Here is a 19,042-nt window from a genome sequence, read left to right as displayed (position 1 = left end):
ACTCCGCCAAAGATGGTTCTTAGCACCCGCCGTTCGAAAACTCCGAGTGCTCGTAGGTCCTCTTCTAGCAATGTCCACGTTTCGTGCCCGTAGAGGACAACCGGTCTAATTAGCGTTTTGTACAGTGTGCACTTTGTACGGGGGCTCAGATTGTTCGACCGCAAGTGTTTGTGGAGTCCGTAGTAGGCCCGACTTCCGCTGATAATACGTCTTTAATTCTCACGGCTGGTATTGTTGTCCTCTGTTGCCAGCGAGCCAAGGTATACGAACTCGTCGACTACCTCGAACTCATCCCCGTCGATTACCACGGTGCTGCCTAAGCGAGCCCTGTCGCGCTCGGTCCCGCCCGCCAGCATATACTTCGTTTTAGACGTATTTATCTGCAATCCAATCTTCTCTGCTTCGCGTTTCAGTCTGGTGTACTGATCTTCCACCGCCTCAAATGTTCTGCCGACAGCATCCACGTCGTCAGCAAAGCAGATAAATTGACTGGATTTGTTGAAAATCGTGCCCCGCATTTCGATCGCCGCCACTTCAAAGTTATTAAACATTTTTAGTATCCGGTTCTGTTTGCTTTAAATCAGCTCTGAGACAAAAATTATGCTAGCTAGCTCAATTCTGATATGTTCACTCGAAAGCTGAGAAAATTTTGTACTGAAAATTGCTCCTAAACCTAATATTTGATGAAATTTAGTAACCTTTTAGAAGTAAAAAGCTTTGAAACAACTGTTTCCAAAGACGATTTTATCAAATTTCTCTTTAAAAGGTTGACATGAAACACCTATCTCTTTTGGTTTCGTTGCAATTTTATTTTAAACGTATGGGTGTTGAGGTAGTATCGGAAAACTGCACGAACTCATACATCACGCATAGCACACTAGATCACCGCGTGCGACGGACACGGTTAGACGCATAGGGTAAACATTAACGAAACAGACTTCTCGGGTCTCTCTGGGACGGATGTATTCTCCAGGAGGACTCGCGGACATTCACCTTTGTTGTGATTTCACTAATTATGTAGCAACGACAACCCAGCAGGTGTATGGATGGTAGCAGATTTTCTGATCGTCGGCTACCTAATGCAAATAACTGAACACCAATCCAGAAATGTTCGTTTAGTTGCACAATGATTTTAATTCAGGAACGTCTACGACAATCCACCCGTCCACCGTCGTTGTTTTCAACGAGGCTCCGAGGGGAACATCATCAGCAAGTGGCGTCAGCGATTGACCATAAAGTTTTGCGGATCGTTGGAAATGATCTCAACCGAACGCTAAAATGTTTAATAACTCTGTAACGATTGAGATTTGACCATATGCATAGAAAGATTTTTTTCGTCAAATTTGGTCCACTATCACCCCCTGAAACATCTGCAATAAGCTACTTAACGCCCTGTATATATAAAAGTGAACGTGAGTTTATATGTTTGTATGTATGTTCCGCAATAACTCCCGAACGCCTTGACTGTTCTCCATCGAACTTAGCACACATATTCTCTGACATAGGGAAATCAGCACTGAGGATTAAAAAGGGGGGACCCCAACAAGAAGGGGAGGTTCAAACAAGTAGTTGTGGAAATGGCTGGGAAACAAGAAGGCGGAGATGTTATGGAGGGAGAGAGTTATAGAGAAGGAGCTCACGGAGGAGGGTTATATCGAAAAATACTTTGTTTCTCCTCTGTCATAGTTATTTTCAGAGAAGGGGAAGCTAACGAGAAGGCCGAGGAACCTTAGTATGAATGTATGTTCCGCCATAACTCCGGAACACCTGGACGGTTGTACATCAAACTTGGCACACATGTTCTTTGACATAAAAAATTAGCGCGGGGGGGCTAGTTCTTTTACAAAAGTGGGGTGGTCTTTTACACGGGAGGAGTAAGATTCAAATGGATAAAGGGGTCATTTTGCATTTGGACCAATAACGATTATGAGTAATTCTCGTTGAAACGGGGCCACTAGTAACACGAGAGCTTCATATATTAGAATTTTTGTACTTGATTGGTTCGAAATAGTTAAAAAATGAGAATTAAACTTTTAACACATCAAAACAGTGGACCCCTCGTTTGTCAAGGGGCCCGAAGGTTTCAAAAAAGCCTCAAAAAAGGACCTTAGCACACCTTAAGATCTATATCATGTGATTTCGTAACTTTGCTCCTTTCTAAATACGTCCGTCTGAAAAGTTACTTTTGACGAAAAAATTATGTTTAATGGAAAATGAATCCTTGTGTTGTATCCAATATATCAGCAAAACTTTAAACCAATCAAAAATAATCGAGATAAGCCGATTTACTATTTGAGGCTGGAAATACCCATATTAAATGACAAATAAGATGGTATAACAAAGGTTTCTTTCACCACTAGGTGGATTAAATCGAATTTTTTAGTCAAAATTAAGTCGTTAGACGAGCGTACTTAGAAATAATCTTTATTTTAAAATCATGTCTTGAAAACTACTCATTTGATCAAAATGACGTCAAGGAAAAAGTTATACGAAAACAAGTGTATTTTCAGAAATAAAGTACACTTAAGAAAAAAAAAATTCTGCAAAATCATTATAAACATCATAAAATGTGTATTTCCCAAGAAATTTCCTTAAAACTATTCCCTCCGATTTGCCTCACTTTTTTAAAGAAAAACTGGCAACGCAGTAAACTTTAAAAAATAGCTTTATTATATACCAACATGTCATCAACATTTCATGCGAATCACAAATTGTCGCGACAAAAATGGCTCTTTTTCAGCGTTTTAAGTTGGAAATGCTTTAAAGGTAAAAATAGGCAAAACTGATGGTTTTCAGGACAACCAAAACGTGCTATTTTGAGGAAATTAGCAACCAAAACGGGCTATGAAAATAATGAACTAAAATGTACCGAGGCTCCTACTAAATTTGGCCAAATTTAGTGATAAACGCATAGCAGTGAACTTGCTGCAGTGCAATAATGTTCGCATCTTAACGCAGACAGTCAGTATCCCCGTCGTGCTGCAAGCACCAGAGCAGTTTAGGTACCAGTCAGTGGGAAAATGAAACGGTTTCGTGAAAAACTGCTCTTGGCAGCCGATCAAAAAAGCAAGCCGAAAGGTTTACATTATTAACAACTTGTGTGCGCATGCAGTTGTAAAGCTTTTCGTTCATTGTCATGTTCCATCGACAATGACAGATGTTTTTTTATGCTCCTTTCTTCTCCCCACTTTGTGCCCAGTCAACGGTGAAGAATATGGTCACTAAAGTAACAGATATAAGCATGATATATGGGAATCAACGGGAAACTGGATGCGTGTGACAACCATGAATTGTATGCTGCGGATACGGAACGCAGAAAACCAACAGCGGAAAGTTCCCCATGACTAACCAACGAGCGAAAATACCCGCTTTCCGAAAGGTCCTTGCTTGCAGCCCGATTTCCATGGGTATCATGTAACGGATTATCCGCTGGAGAACCATTTGTCTGATTGAATATTTTCGTCCATGAATCAAGCTAATTTGTTTCCCAGTTCAGTTTCAATCTAACGTTTAAGTCCGGGAGATAAATCGAATTTATTCGAGTCAATTCATCTTGAAAGATAAAATCAGGCCGCAATATATTAGCAAATAACGTTGGAAGGCCAACAATCAAACCAAAATATTAGTTAAGAGTTAATGGCATTAAGAAGAAAGTGACATATTAGAATTAAAATTAGACTCTTTATTAGATATTTTCTGTACTACAGGCCATAGAGGGTTAGCACTTACCGTCAGATTAATTAACCCATTCGCCTAAGGCTAGCAAACAATAAATATTTATTATACCTATATGTAATTTGCTTGGGATTGTTGGACTGAGAAATCGTACTACATACTGGCGGAGCAAATAAATTACGACATTTACAACTGAACTTGCTGCGATAAACATAACCCTTCCGTGTGGAATTACCGAACCGGGCGGGCGGGCGAACCGCTGCTGTTGCCATTGAATTTGCATACTTTTAAACTTGACCATTACTGTTCATTTGCAATGTCATCGCGTTATGATAAGAAGGAGAAAAAAACGGGAAGGGGGAAAGGCACGCGCCTGTCCGCAGCTATTCCCACTGAAGAGGGTATGCCACTGATAAGCTCCAACATAGTCCTCATGGCACGAACGTCGTCGGTAGTCGGTAGTCGGTCGTCGCGCCACTAACCGAGAGCAGAGTCCGCGATAAGCACGACGCGGTACGGTGCTCTCAATGGACATTTTATGAATGGGGGAAATTTGATGAATGAATTCCGTTAATAATAAGTACTAATTACGTTGTTGTTTGGTAAACTAATGGAATGTTTGCTTTAATATTTTCAGAACGGTTTCGTGGAGTGCGAGCAGGAAAGTTGTCCCGCAGTGGACGACTGCTATTTCTATAATAAGAAAACGCCGGGGAGATGCTGTGATAGATGTATAGGTAAGTTGATAATTATTTTATTGGGTGTTTTCTATTTTGAGTTAATGAGAGTCGGAGGTTATCGTAGCCACTTGTAAGAATGACGTGTAGTTATCATCGTTTTGACGTTTTACAGTAGCATTTTCGTTGACAACCGCTTGAAGCTACATTGTGTTACTCTCTACAAGCTGGAATTCGGTTCCGGTTTCCGGTAACCGAGAAATCACAGTTACTCTTCTATAAAATTAAAAAAAAAAATTGAAATCAAAACGATTTCAAACTGCCGTAACTTTAGGAAGTCATTCAGTTCTACCTCTTAAATAGCTTTCAATTTCTCGAGGTCTTAAACAAATGACATTTTCATGGAATGAATTCAATTATCAATTGCTGCAAAATTATGCTATATAAAGTCAAATTGCACCTCAATGGTTGTTATAAATCGATATTCCTATTATGAGTTTAGTACAAGCACTTTGTGTTGAAAAATTATATTACCAATAACTATCGTGAATACTTCACTGCTATAATAAATCGCTCTACTCTTCATTGTATACTCTGTTTATTATACTATTAAACTTAATCAAATGTGAACTAAATGCTCAATCACGATTTATCACCATGACTGAGCATCAAAATGAATGCATGTATTCTCCTATCAACTGGCGAGGATAAAACGGTGTTTTTTGTCAAACAAATAATGGAAAAACACCCTCAGCGCTACCTAGGTAAATTCAAGTCATTTAAAATGACAAATGATAAGCCAAAAATTCAGATGAGTTGCCGCTGTGACAGAATTCTGGTCTGTAGTGCTATTTAAAATTAAAAGGGGCTTAATATCGGTTAATTATCCAGGTGGAGGCGCACGCGACCACCGCACTCGACATTCTTTTCGCACAAATTGGACATCATTTCTGAATCATGGTCAAAAACTCGACATTATTAAACATTTGCCTGCTTCAAAAATGCATATTTCAGGAGCAAGCATCGCAAAGCTGTTAGAATACCTGACAATTGCATAGCTAGTGCTACGATCCTATTAACTATTAGTTACAGCATCTCCCAGTTGAGATTCGAACATGCAACATTCGAACAAGATTCGAGCATCACCGAGGAATGTTATACCAAATGAGATGAGAGACCACGAATTTGAATCAAACCGTGAAAGTGTCTAAACCTCAAGTGGGCCCTTTCATAGTCCAAACCTAAAAAAGTCAAACTAAAGAGGCTGGCGATACCATAACCATGGAGTGTTTGGTACACTAAAGTTGCTTTTTAAGCGTTTTTTACGCAAATGTTGAAAATGAAATTCCGGCGATTTTTTATCCTTTTCTTTGGCGAACGACCAGAATATAAATCCACATTTTTCATAATCCATTGAGAATCATGGTCATTTCTAAAATGAAAACTTACAACGTATTTCAAACAGCTGCAACGACAATAGTCGTTAATTTCCGTATGAAAGCCTCGTACATTTTGATAATAAATACTACCATTTACACGACATTTCTTGCCTAAGGCAATATTCCGATATTAAGTACCGTGAATTCGGGTGAAATTGATCACTTTTTCGAGTATTTTTTAAATATCTTTGAATAGAAACATATTTAGGAAGATGATTCAATTTTAAAATAAGTACTGTAGTGCTGGCTACACGACAGTATCATCTATATCTTATATAAATAGTTTTATTTTAGATAAAACTTAATGTAATCGTGAAATTGAAAATTTACAAATAACGGGTGAAATTGATCACGTAGAAATCAAGACGATATTGCTATTAAACCATACGCTCTGACAGCAATAACCTAACGTGCAGTATAAAATTTGGCGTAATCGAGATATTGCCTGTATGTAGGCAACAAAGTCGCGTACAGCAACTAGCACAAAAATCAAACAGTCAACTCTACATTAGCATGGTTGATGCATCTGCTAAATAAATATGAACGATAGAAAAGATATTAAGCCAATTTTAGCATCGTAATCGTTTGTTTTTGTTTAAACATTGCTGTATATATGTGTAAATGTACGATTTTCGTATACAATCTTCACCAATCTAGTGAAACAAATAATTTAATTCTCCTCATATACGGGAGCTTGACTGTCTCTTTGAATGTGTAGTTGCATTTCGCTATGTAAGCACAAACCGATCTCTTGCACTCTCATGCAACTGCCATATGGAGCGTTTGTAAAATTTGTGCGAAGTATTGTCTGTCTTTTGCACCCTTTTATAAATCTCCATTCTGCTTTACAGAAAGAATAAACTTTCGCAGGTGGCAGCTCCATTTCGCACCCATAGCGATCTAGAAATCTATGTTGCCTCAGTTCATGATGTTATCAATCGTTTTATTTCGTAAAAGGTCAAATCAAACAATTTCTGTCGCATAATTTTATTCATGGAAATTATCAAAGCACAGCCAGATAATTAGAGAATCGAATTAGTTCTATCAAAATTTCCTTCTGCAACGAAATTTGTGTTAACAGCAAGGAGTTTTATCGGGCATGTTGAAAATTGCGATTCGATCAAAATAGTAAATATTAAAAAATCAAGCCATTTACAAGATCAATCTTGCTGAAAGCCAAGTGACTTTGACCTGTAACTCAATCTTTATATGGATGGGTGCATATTCAGCTTTATGAATCAGTATAAACGTAGAATAAAGAGTTTTTTACTCGTTAGTCCAAGCTGATCAATTTCACCCGACTGATCAATTTCGCCCGAATCGACGGTATATGCTGTATCCTATATGTATCGAATGCCTCCCAGTTGGCCTCGAGGTATGATGCTGGCCTAATAACTCAGTCTTCGTATGTTCGAATCTCGGCTGGGAGAGGCTGTTAGAGCCAATAGGATCGTAGCAACTGGCCCTGCAATTGTACTGTACTCTAATAGCTAGCACTTGAACAGAAGGTCAAGTTTCGATAACGGAATGTAGCACCTAGGCTTTGCTTTGCTTTATATGTATCGAGTTATGTTCTTCTAAATTATCTCCCAGGCTGGAATGTTTTCTCAATTTTGGTCACAACCTAACAAGTCTTTGTCAATTTTGATTTTTGCATTTGAGAATAATAGATAAACAGGAGACTCACAAGCACTAGTGTGTCTAGAAATGGACAAAAAGTGGAGCACCCGGCCGTTCACAAGAATGTTTTGGCCCGGAACAACGAAATAATCGTAGGCTGGCGAATCTGTTATTATGTATCACAAAAAATACCAACCGAATAGTTTGAAAAGTCCGGATTTTGGGTGCAATTAGCTTAAAAATCAAAGTTGAAATTAGACTGGAAATTAGACTTGAAACTGGACTAGAAATTAGAGTTTAAATTGGATTTGGCACAGGATATTAAATTAGACTCAAATTTGTATTAATTCAAAGTTGAAGCTTTACTTCATATTATGAAGTTTTATTTAAAATTGGACGTGAAATTTTAATTGAAATTGGGATATTGAAGTTTTGGAATCATGTTTAAATAAACCGGACATGATTACGAAATTAGACAAAAAGTTATACTTGCAATTAGAATTCTCATTTTTCGTCGCACATTTTATTTCTTTTCAGTGTCGTTGTTCCACGTAACGTTTTATTTATTTTTGCTCGCTCTTTTTTGCCATTTTATGTCTTTTACTCTTGTTTTCCATTTTTCTGACGCGTGTTTCCTGTTGCATTCTTTCATTTTTCTTCGTTTCCTGCCAATTTTATCTTATTTTCAGTCAAGGTTTTCTTTCGTTTTTTTGCTACTTTCTATCGACTGAAGTTTTTGGAGCGTCTTAGTAGAATACGAAACCTAAAAATAAAAAATAAGAAAACTTATCCAATTTAATTCTACTATGTGTATTTTATTCAATGACAGATACGTATTTCGCCTACGACTTGCAGGCTTCCTCAGTGTCTGTTTCCGAACTCGAAAACAGACACTGAGGAAGCCTGCAAGTCGTAGGCGAAATACGTATCTGTCATTGAATAAAATACACATAGTAGAATTAAATTGGATAAGTTTTCTTATTTTTTATTTTTAGGCTACTTTCTATCCCATTTCCCTTTTTTTCGTCTGTTTTCCCTATTTTCGTTTCTAGTTGTCGTTTTTTCACTCTTTTCATCTCCCTTCCTTCTCGTCTGTCGTCTTCCGTTTCGGTTTTCTTCTTTTCCTGCTCTGCTTTACCATCTTTTCCAGGTTCATTCTGTTTTTGGCTACCCTTTATCCACCGGTTTTCCTTTTCTCCTGCCGTTTCCGTCTTTTCCTTTTGCTTTTCCATTTTTGCCACTTTTCTTTTCTTCCTTTTCTGTCCTATTTTCTCGTTTTTTGTCCAATTTTTCTCTTTTTTATCCCGTTTTCCTCATTTCCTCCATCGGATTTGTCTTTTCCCTTTCGCTATTATTCTTTCCACTTTTGGTTTCTCTTGTGTTTTGTTTCTTTTTTTTTTGTTTAGATTATAGTCACTTTAACCAGCTTTGGGTCATTCGTGACTTCTGCGGGGTTGGGATTTGAACCCGGGTACTGGGCGTGAGAGGCGTGAATGCTAACCACTACGCCGGGACTAACCCCCGTGTTTTGTTTCGTATTCTCTTTCTTGTCTTGTTTTTTCGTTTTTCCTTACCGATGTTTCATCTTTCTACGTTCTTTTTCTCTTCTTTTCCTGCACCGTTTTCGCCCTTTTGCTGAGTCCTGATTCCTCTGTTCCGTTTTCTGACTTTCTTCTTCCGGGTTTTCTCTTTATCTGTCTCGTTTTTTGTCATTTTTTGTCCCGTTTCAACTTTTGTCGTCTCGCTATTCATCTTTTGTCACCTTTTAATTCCTTTTTTACTCATTTTCGTCTATTCCTCTTGCTTTTCCGTTTCAACTTTTACTTTTTCATTTTTCTAACATTTCTTTTCTTCCTTGTCTGTCCTATTTTACCGTTTTCTGTCCCATCTTTCTCGTTTTTCATCTTTTCATCTTTCGCCGTTCGTTTTCTCTTCTTTTCCTGCACCGTTTTCGCCCTTTTCCTGAGTCCTGATTCCTCTTTTCCGTTTTCCGTCTTTTTTCTTCCGATTGTCCTCTTTATCCGTCCCGTTTTTTGCTATTTTCTGTCCCGTTTCGACTTTTGCCGTCTCTTTATTCGTCTTTTCTCGCCTTTTGATTTCATTCTTACTTCGTTTTCCGTTACAGTCTACTCCGTTCTTCTTCTTACTATATTTTCTCCCTTTCTTTTCCTCTTTTCTATCCCACTTTTTCTCCTTTTTGAGTCTCCCTTTTAGTCTAGTTTATCCTCATTTCATTTCTCGTTCTCTTTATGGTTTTTCTTTCTTTTATCTAATTTTTCTACGTTTCTCTTCCGTTCGTCATCTTTTCTGTAAAATGTTTTGGCCACGTTTTCTATTTTTTTCTCACCCGTCTTCTTATTTACCACTTTTTTCTCCTTTTGTGTCCCGCTTTCCCTCTCATTCAGTCACGTTTTGTCTTTGGTTTTTGTTTTCTCATCAGTTTTTATTCCGCGTTTTTTCTTTTTTTTAACCGTTTGTCCAGTTAAATGAAATATTTCAAAGAATTGCATATGACAGTACATAATTTTTCAACTTTGTTTGGTGTTTTCCACTATCACTTAGGGTAAATTGACAATTGTTGCGTAGCTAAGCGCTCGTTTAGAGCAATTTGATGATTTTGAACAAATGAAAGCAGTTCTCTGCAATCGACAATAGTATCCAAACAGAACGGGTTAAGGCGTGTAAGAGAGAATTTGCGTTCTCCCAGCTTGGGTAAAGAGGAACTTCTTAAGCGTTGCTTCAATGACCCTCCCTTACCCAATTTTGCACTCTTTCACGCCTTGAGCCGTTCTGTTTGGAAACTATCAACACTTTTGTTTCATTACTGTCTTCTACCGTCCCCTTCGTCGATTGTAAAAAACCTTCATTTATAACAAATTAATTTTATGCCTGGCCTCATTAAAGATCAATACGAAAACACGAGATTGGTCTACGTCACAACTTTACTTTCTTCTACGGTCTCCTCTGCCGATCGTAAAAATAACTACCGTTATGACGAAATACATTTAAATATATTTTGGATTTAAATAGATGATTAGTAGTTCAAACCAATAGTTTTGATTTCAGGGTAAAATTAAAACTAAAAATTTAGCCTTCATATGCGTCTTTATATATAACTTTCCATACAATCTCTGCTGAAAAAATCATTATGTATAGTTGTCCTTTAAGAGGACATGAACGACTAAAAATTTTGAAAAAATCTTTTTTTTTATTTCAGATTTTGATTCTGCAATCTTTTCCGCTTATTTTGATACGAAATTTCTGATGACCCGACCACGGGAAGTGGTCGAAAAACGATCATACACATAAGTATTACAGTGCGGCGTAGAACAACTTCGGCGGAATAAAACGCCGCTCCTAGAAAACCACAATTTTCAAACTTTATGTACCTTTTTCTCAGAAACTACACAACGTATTGGAACAAACTTTTTTTTTGTTTTGTTGGTAGTAGCTTGGCAAAGACTTTTATAACAAAAAAAAGTTTGTTCCAATACGTTGTGTAGTTTCTGAGAAAAAGGTACATGAAGTTTAAAAATCATGGTTTTTCAGCAGCGGCGTTTTATTCCGCCGAAGTTGTTCCACGCCGCACTGAAATGCTTATGTGTATGATCGTTTTTTGACCACTACCCGTGGTCGGATCATTACAAATTTAGTATCAAAATAAGCGGAAAAGATTGCAGAATTAAAATCTGAAATAAAAAAATAATGATTTTTTCAAAATGTTTAGTCGTTCATGTCCCCTCAAAGAGCAAAAACTTGCTAAAGAACATTGCGCCTCCATAATTTTCCAATGTTTGAATTCGGTCCTATTGAGAGAACTTTCAATATTTTATTATATTTATATCTTTTAATTTGTTTATTCTCATTTTCAGGTTGTTTACACAAAGGTCAAATGATCGACAGTGGCACGGAATGGACAGATCCGGACAATCCGTGCGATCATTTCAAGTGCGTCTCCGGCGTCATAACTCGATCGCAAATAAAATGCTACACTCCTTGTGCGAACCCACTGCTACCGAAAAACGGCCAGTGCTGCCCGGTATGCTTAGGTGAGTAAGTACTTCTTCTTCTACTTCGTCTTCCACCATCTTTACTCTTCTCCCAAAAAAAAACCGCATCGATCTGGAAGCCATCATCGGGGGCTTCTAGGCCACCCAACGACAACGATTAGCTTCCACCGATCTCGAGCATCTCAATTTAAAGTCATTATCGATTCCTCGACAAATCGATTAACCAACTCATTATAATCAATTTAGTAGACAACAACAACAAAAAAGCGTGCTTGAAAAGCGTGAGAGAGATAGCTCAACCATGTCGACCAGGCAGTGGGATCATGTGTTCTTGATTTGCTTCTTTCCCCGTACTTTCTTCCCGACTTCTTCATCCGCTGTCCGAAATTCATGTCGGTATGTTTTCATGCTCACGTCAGTTAAAAATCGATTGAAAAATCTCGATAATTACATGATCATCTTTCATTCTCTGTTTGGTTCTGCTTTTGTTATGCTCAGTCGGAGTTCTTGTGAAAATGCCGCTGGGCGCTGCTGATGTGGCGACCATATTCATCTGGTTTCCTACCGATGATTTATGTTACACAATGTTGTACGCGAGCCGTCCATCCTTGCGTGTACTTAATGTACTCATCCTTCGTCGATCGTTCTTCTTTTTGAAAATGAGAAAAATTTGAACTGTCATAATTCAAACGTAACATGTCCGGTTATTAACCATGCAGTCAAAGGCTTTTGAATGTGTATCAAATCACTGCATGTATACTGAAGATTGCTTTATTACTAACAGCATAACCTCAAACATTTTGTATTGTCGTTAGTTAACTCTGTTCGTTGTTTTAGACTATAAAAAGTATTGATTTTCGAAATTGAAATCGATTACCATCTGAAATTTGCACAGGGTTACCCGCCTAACTAGAAACGGCCTATGCCGTCCCCTTGGGAACTTTTCCCGGCCGGGGCGCGATATGGCCAGTTGCGGGCCACTATTTACCTACTTCAAGCGCGCTCTGAAATCGGTTTCGAGTCGTAAAACTGTCTTTCAACCAGCACCATAAATTAGATGAACTCGATTCGATTAACCTTTGCTGAACTTTCGAAGCTGCCTGCAACAACAACTGCCTGTTGCTTTTCCCGCGTTCCAGTCGGTGTGGCCCCTCCCCAAATGCAAATGAAGGAATTTTTGAGCATAATCACATAATTTCGGTTTGGCTCGCTCATCCCAAACCGAAAACTTGTGAGTGAGGGGTGGTGGCTTGTTTGCCGGAGATTGATGCCCGTTGATGAAGACGCTCAATTCCTATCATTTCTGGGGAACCCAAATCACCAGAGATCCATCCTTTTGCCTCATAATCGTCCCCATCAATCGCCTTCGCTGCTGTTGCTGTTGGTCGAAACCATAAAATGGGTAATGAGCCCAAAGCCACAATATATGGAGTTTGGCGGCTTTCCATTCAACCATTTGCACCTTGTTGGCCGAAAACGTCCAACGAGCAAGAGCTTCAGCTCCGTGCCGAGCCATGCCATCGGAACCGAAGGCTGTATTCTCTGTGCCAAACGGGCGGTATCTCATTAATACACATGTGTTTTTATGTTGATAATTTTTTGATTTACTGCTAGTTGGGTGGTCAAAACATTCACAAACCACCGGGTATATACGATAAAGATGTGGCTACAGCGCCGATTTGCTGTTATTATTATGGCTATATATTGCTTGTGTGGTAATTGAGGGGATTCGGTTTTGCCCCCTTTTTCTGCTGTCGTTTGGAGCATTCGTCTGGAGCTTTGATGCCGCACGAGGATCAGAATTGATTATTTGCGGAGTGTCTTTGCGATTTATATTCATTATTCCATAACATCGAATGAGGCGTTTGTGGAAGATTTTATTGTTTCACAGCTGTTTGACTGAGTAAATATATACATAAACAATGCTTAACAGGTATTTTTAATCTCTTTTTTTTGTCAGTCAATTTGAGAAGTCTAAATAAATATCTAATTCAATTTAGGTTTAAAGTTGAAAGCAGTAGGCTAACATACGCCCAATAAAACTAGCTTCGGGGCTCAACCGGAACTTCTGCAAAATAGTTTTCGTAAACAAATGTCAAGAAACTTTCAACGCGGATGTACTAGCTTTCAATCTGAAACTTTAACTCGTAATGTCGGAATTCCTAAGACCGGAGTGACAGAATGTCGATCTCCATATATAAGGTATAAAAGTCGATAAATAAGATACATTTCCATATTACGTTAATCCTCCGAACGTCCTCGACACAGTTTGGCAGGGGAACCACCGGCACTCGTGTATTCCAGCCAGCTCTGGACCTCCAAGAAGTCAATCCGACCACATGCCTCCATAAAGCTCTCAAATCTGTAAACAAATTAACATTTTGACACTTCCTCGCCGGACCGTACCGGACACACTTTGGAACACCGTAGTATACCGTAGGCTGCCTATGTAGTGGAAGACAGAGACGGTGTGCCTCCCCACCCCCCTCCGCGCAAGCTTATGTATATGATAATATGACATTTTTATAGTACCAATCACAAAAACGAACCGCAGTGTCGTAAAAATATAAAATTATTATAGGTCAAAAAGAAACCATCAAAGCTTATCATCTTAAACGTCGCAAGTTCGGGGGGAAATTGAAACCGACAGGCCTGGGCTCTGGTCAGGTGATGCAAACAATCGTCGCCGAGAGCTTATTGTTTTTTTCTTTTGAGTACTACATAATTGTAAAATAAAATCCGCAAAATTGAGCTACAAAACTGCACAATTTCATAATGCAAAAATCACTTTATAAATGTGGTTCGCAAAATTGTGTTACGTGATCCGCCATCTTAATTGATGTCTACCTATTATCAACTGTCGGCTCTCTAGGATCTAAAAATATTTTATTATGAAATTTCTATTTGTAAAAAAACAAATATTCTAAATCTCCGATTACTCCGGAATAAATTTCTGACTAAAAGTTTCCACAAGACAGCATTGAAATATGCCATCGTACAGCCGTTTTTAGGCAGCCATTTGCCATCACACAATCGTCACAACTTTCGCACTTAAGAGATCAAAAATTGATTGACTTACGATACGACTTTCTCAGTTGCAAATATTATTAACTCCGCGCAATATAAATTTCACGATTCATCAATCTATCAAGCGTTACGTGTTCCGCCGGAGCGCAAGAACAGATGCGGTTTGCTTCCATGAGTTTCTGTGCCGAAGTAACGTTCGCCAAACGCTGTTATGCGTGAAAGAAAACGAATCAATATCCTTTGATTCAATAGCAGGTTCACAAAAACAATTGGGCGCTTCTGTTTTGTTTCAATGTAAAGGCCCAGACACAATGCATACGGATTTTACTACGTTGCGGCAATTTTATAGTTTTTCCATGGGTTTTCTGTCAAATTTCCGTAACGTAGCAAAAACCGTATGCATTGTGTCTAAGGCCCAGACACAATATTGCCATTATCTAGTTTTTTAACCCGCAAACAAAAAATCATCAAAGTAAACTGTGAGTTACAGAAAGAAAGTTATAATCAATCGACTTCCATGTCACAGGAGCCACCTAGAATGTTTTACAAGAAATTTAGATTGACTAATTGAGTATATTAATTTTTTTAAATAACTAGTTTTCAAAAATTTAATAATTTCGATGGCGCGTTGATTTTACCCAACTACTACACCCATATGCACGATAAAATTTAATGCGCATATGCTGCACAACTACGGAAACTACTAAAACTATGTTTTTCATTCTCTCAGATATTTTATAATAGTCGCTATAAACCAAATCTATCAGAATTATCTGCTTAGCTTAGCTTAGCTTAGGTAGACTGCCCGTAGTTGCACTCCGTGATTGGCCGAACCAGTAAGATTGCACAAAGCACCAACTGAATGGTGCTTGGGAGTAGCACTACATTCTCATTGTGCAACCTCTACTGATTCAATACCTTTAAAATTGACCAATAACGACGCCGGCCACGACCAAAAGGCTGTATTACATTGGAAAAGGAAGGAATATTAGTCCGATCCTTGTTGTTGCTAGAGACCGCGGGTACCACTGCATCTTCACAAGTATCACGGGACAGGATTTGTGTTAGTAGGGTAAGGTACAGATCAGGGTAGATGATATAATCCAACGAAACAACGCACGCGTCAACGATTACATTTCATCCATAACAAAAACTTTCCGCGAATACCATTATAGATTGTCATTTAGAAAGCGCGTGCGACTTATTTGGGCTTGAATTTAATTCGATGATATCAATATTATGCTTTGGACACTTATTTTTGTAAGTAAAACATAGACTATTCCCGCGCGAATCCACTGTATGGACGGAAAATATTGTATCCATCTTGTTAACCAAATCGATCAGAATGATCTTACAGTTAAACTATAACTTATCTTCTCACGGCATTGTATTGTCAAGTTGGGAAAACTGGCTGACTGATTTAGTTTCTTTGCCAAGCAACAATCTTTATGCTTTATAGCTTTATCGAACAAAGCGAAAAGCTTTATGATAATATGGCTTTGACTGTCAAGCAGTGAAAAGCATAATCGGTTTCAATGCAGCTTTCAGTAGAGCGTAATAAGACTAGGGTAAAATAACCATTAGTGGACCAGTTAGTGTTTGACTAGTTTTCTTCCACGAATTATTTTAAACTGGTAGCGCTAAACACGCAACCGATGGCACTTACAATACGAGTAACTTTCGATTAAGCCTAAAAAAATAACAATTTATGTTGCAAATCTCTATATTTTACACATTTTTTAAAACAGATTGGAATGTCCGTATCCCTTTTATGAACCTTGTGGTTTACAATAGGATAGCGACCGGGTCCATTATAGGAATTTTAGCGTATTTTGCATGAAGAGGGTCCACTAATGACGACATTTCGCATTGTTAACAATAAAATGTACCCTAGCTTGTTGAAAAAATCAATTTTAAGGCATTAATCATTAAATTCAGCCAAAATTTTATAAACTGAACTGTGTGGTATGTTTAGTACTTTCTGTTTCATGTCAAATATCCTCGGAAATAAGAAGCACAAGCTAATAAACGCCGAAACTGTACCCGAGGTCCATTATAGTAGGCAAAGGGTCCACTATAGGTTAACTTACCCTACTTGAACTTATGGGCTGATTCTTAAGGAAGTTATAAGAACATTCTGAAGAGAGCGCCACTTGGCATTTTTATAGTGAAAATCAGAAAGTTCTAGTGGAGCTCAAAGTTTTGTTAGCGGTTTTATGAAATTGGTCATGAAAACCACTAGACGAATGTAATAAAACTTTAATTGCAGATTTAATCAATAGAAATTTTGTTATGGTTTCAGCTCATTGTTTTAGCTAATTTTGTACTTATCGAATAGTTTGTTTCAAGTTTCTTTAATTGTCTTTCGATTCGATTCCTTATTGTTTCGGTATGAAACTTTTTTTTCCTTTTTTGACGCAATTCTTCCTCTTACGGGATAAATACAAAATATCCAAACACCTGCAAAATATTTAGTAGTAACAGTAATAAGTAGTAACATTTAGTATATAATTATGACACTGAATTGCGTTAATAGTGCACCTTTAGAATAACAGTAGTCATTTGTTGTGAAGATAATTTCATTTGTTTACATCATGGTGTCACCGGAACAAGTGCGTCGCTATTCGATGGCTGCCAGCTCGCAATTAGAATCTCGACCTATCCGCATGTGACTTGGCAAAAATTTTTAATTATCCTATATCCACGGCCTGTGATTTCTGAAAACGATTCGGAAGACGATTGTTTATCAACAAGAAACCCAGAAGTGGCAGATAAGTAAAATAATTAAATTAATTAAATAAAAATTAATAACATAATTTTTCATTGTTTCGAGTTATACTACGATGACCGACAATATTTTACAATTATTCCTAATATTGGAAGAATTTATTGAGGAAATCATAACTTTTTATAAAGAATATACCAAAGAAACTAACATCATAATTTGTGAAACATTTTCTAGCCTGATTGCCTTCCAATCCTAATAAGCAGCAAAGAATTCATTAATGTATTAGAAATAAATTTTCGGGAAGAACTCAACTTCAAATAGTGAACTTTCCAGCCAAACATGTCAATCAGGATACAAATCTATTTTTTCCCTCAAAAAAAATGTATCGGCATGATGGCCCGCGTGTTCATCTGATCTTAATCCTATTGGAATGCTATCGTAAATTATCGTTTATCGCTCCTATCGACCGAATGGACACTTTCAAACCGCCCGGCCCCGACGAGAAATGGGAGGCAAGCAAATAATGGTAAACTACTAGAGAAGCGCTGCTGGTAAACCCGAATATTCCGAATGGTCACTAGAGTGATAAAACTGAGCGCAGCTAAGCAAATAATTATGTTAATTTTTGTTATTGTTATAGTTTATGCATATTATTAAGAAATAATGATATAATTTCGAAACAGAAAAAATGCTTAATTCAACGAAATCGAAATAAATTTCCACTAAGTGGAATAATTTTTATTTTAAAGATCACCATTTGTTAGGTGAAACTATCGGCGATTATTTTGGCATGGGAAAAATACCAGCATCTGGTAAATTTAATGCGCAATCGTTGTTTTATTTCAGTCACGTGCGATGCTAAGTGAATATTAGAACTAAAGAGTAAAAATTGAAAATTTTGTTGAATTCGAATATTTGAATTCGTTATTCCACCTCCAATTCCACTATATAATCTTCAAACAGTGTACACGTCTATATTGGCTTATTCCAAATATCCGGCTTGCATACCTTCAATCACAAGCTATTTCTTCTGCCAGATACTTTACCTTCAAGAGGTAGTTTGCAAACAACCGAATCGATTCGAGTAGCCTAAAGTATCGACATACCGCGTACAATTAGGTTGCTCGAAGAACCTTACACCGTACCACCGGGCGAACCTTACCACCCTACCGTGGGAACCGCCACCACTCGAATAGGAAACAACTTGTTTAAATTACTCTTCCCATCATTGAAAACACTTTTCAACTTCTGATCAATCCATAACCTACTAATAACTTAATAAAACAAATTATTCATCACTTCCCTTCCTCAATGGAAATCCAAGCAGCGCCCAAATTGGAATTTCTTCCCATTCATTATTGTTCCACATCTCTCTCTCCTATGGCTCTTCTTTCGATGATATGCCAGTTGGGATGTGACCATCGTTCTTCTAGCAATATTTTCCACCCGGGGCTCTAGTCTCGGGGCTAGTTAGGTTGGTTCACATTTCGATGTCTCAATTTTCACATCCCCGAAGGAGAAGCTCGTCTGTAACGGAGCTCTGAACTACACTAGTGCCGCGCAGACCGCCGGGAAAGGTAAAGGCAGCGTCCAATTCTGTAACGAACCCACCGAGAGCCACATGAACCAATCCATGTCTGATGTCGTCATCGAACAGAAGGACGGCTGATGCTGCTGATCGGGCTCTCGGAGAAACACCAAACTTAACTTTTATCTGCTTGTTGAGATCTTGATTATACGTTTAATCTGTGATTAACGCACATCTCGGACAAAGTGGTCGAAATGGATGGAAGCGAATTCCTTACCGTGTTGAAGTCGATGTAATTGTATACCTTAAACAAGCGATGCATGCGTTCTTTTTCTGTC

At 38.0% G+C, this 19,042-nt stretch overlaps 1 protein-coding gene across 1 annotated transcript in view; it reads left to right on the top strand.

Annotated features, from left to right (window-relative positions):
- The window catches only part of LOC128737893 (BMP-binding endothelial regulator protein), a 157,422-nt gene that overhangs the window by 87,511 nt on the left and 50,869 nt on the right, over window positions 1–19,042 (top strand). Inside the window, exons 4-5 of the mRNA XM_053832639.1 lie at window positions 4,313–4,412; window positions 11,284–11,460. Of these exons, the coding sequence (XP_053688614.1) occupies window positions 4,313–4,412; window positions 11,284–11,460 (277 nt within the window). The remainder of the gene's footprint in view (window positions 1–4,312; window positions 4,413–11,283; window positions 11,461–19,042) is intronic.

The sequence above is a fragment of the Sabethes cyaneus genome, chromosome 2 (genome assembly GCF_943734655.1).
Source record: "Sabethes cyaneus chromosome 2, idSabCyanKW18_F2, whole genome shotgun sequence".
NCBI lineage: Eukaryota > Metazoa > Arthropoda > Insecta > Diptera > Culicidae > Sabethes > Sabethes cyaneus.
Note: the sequence above shows the minus strand (reverse complement) of the source record. Positions and strands in the feature narration are given on the sequence as shown.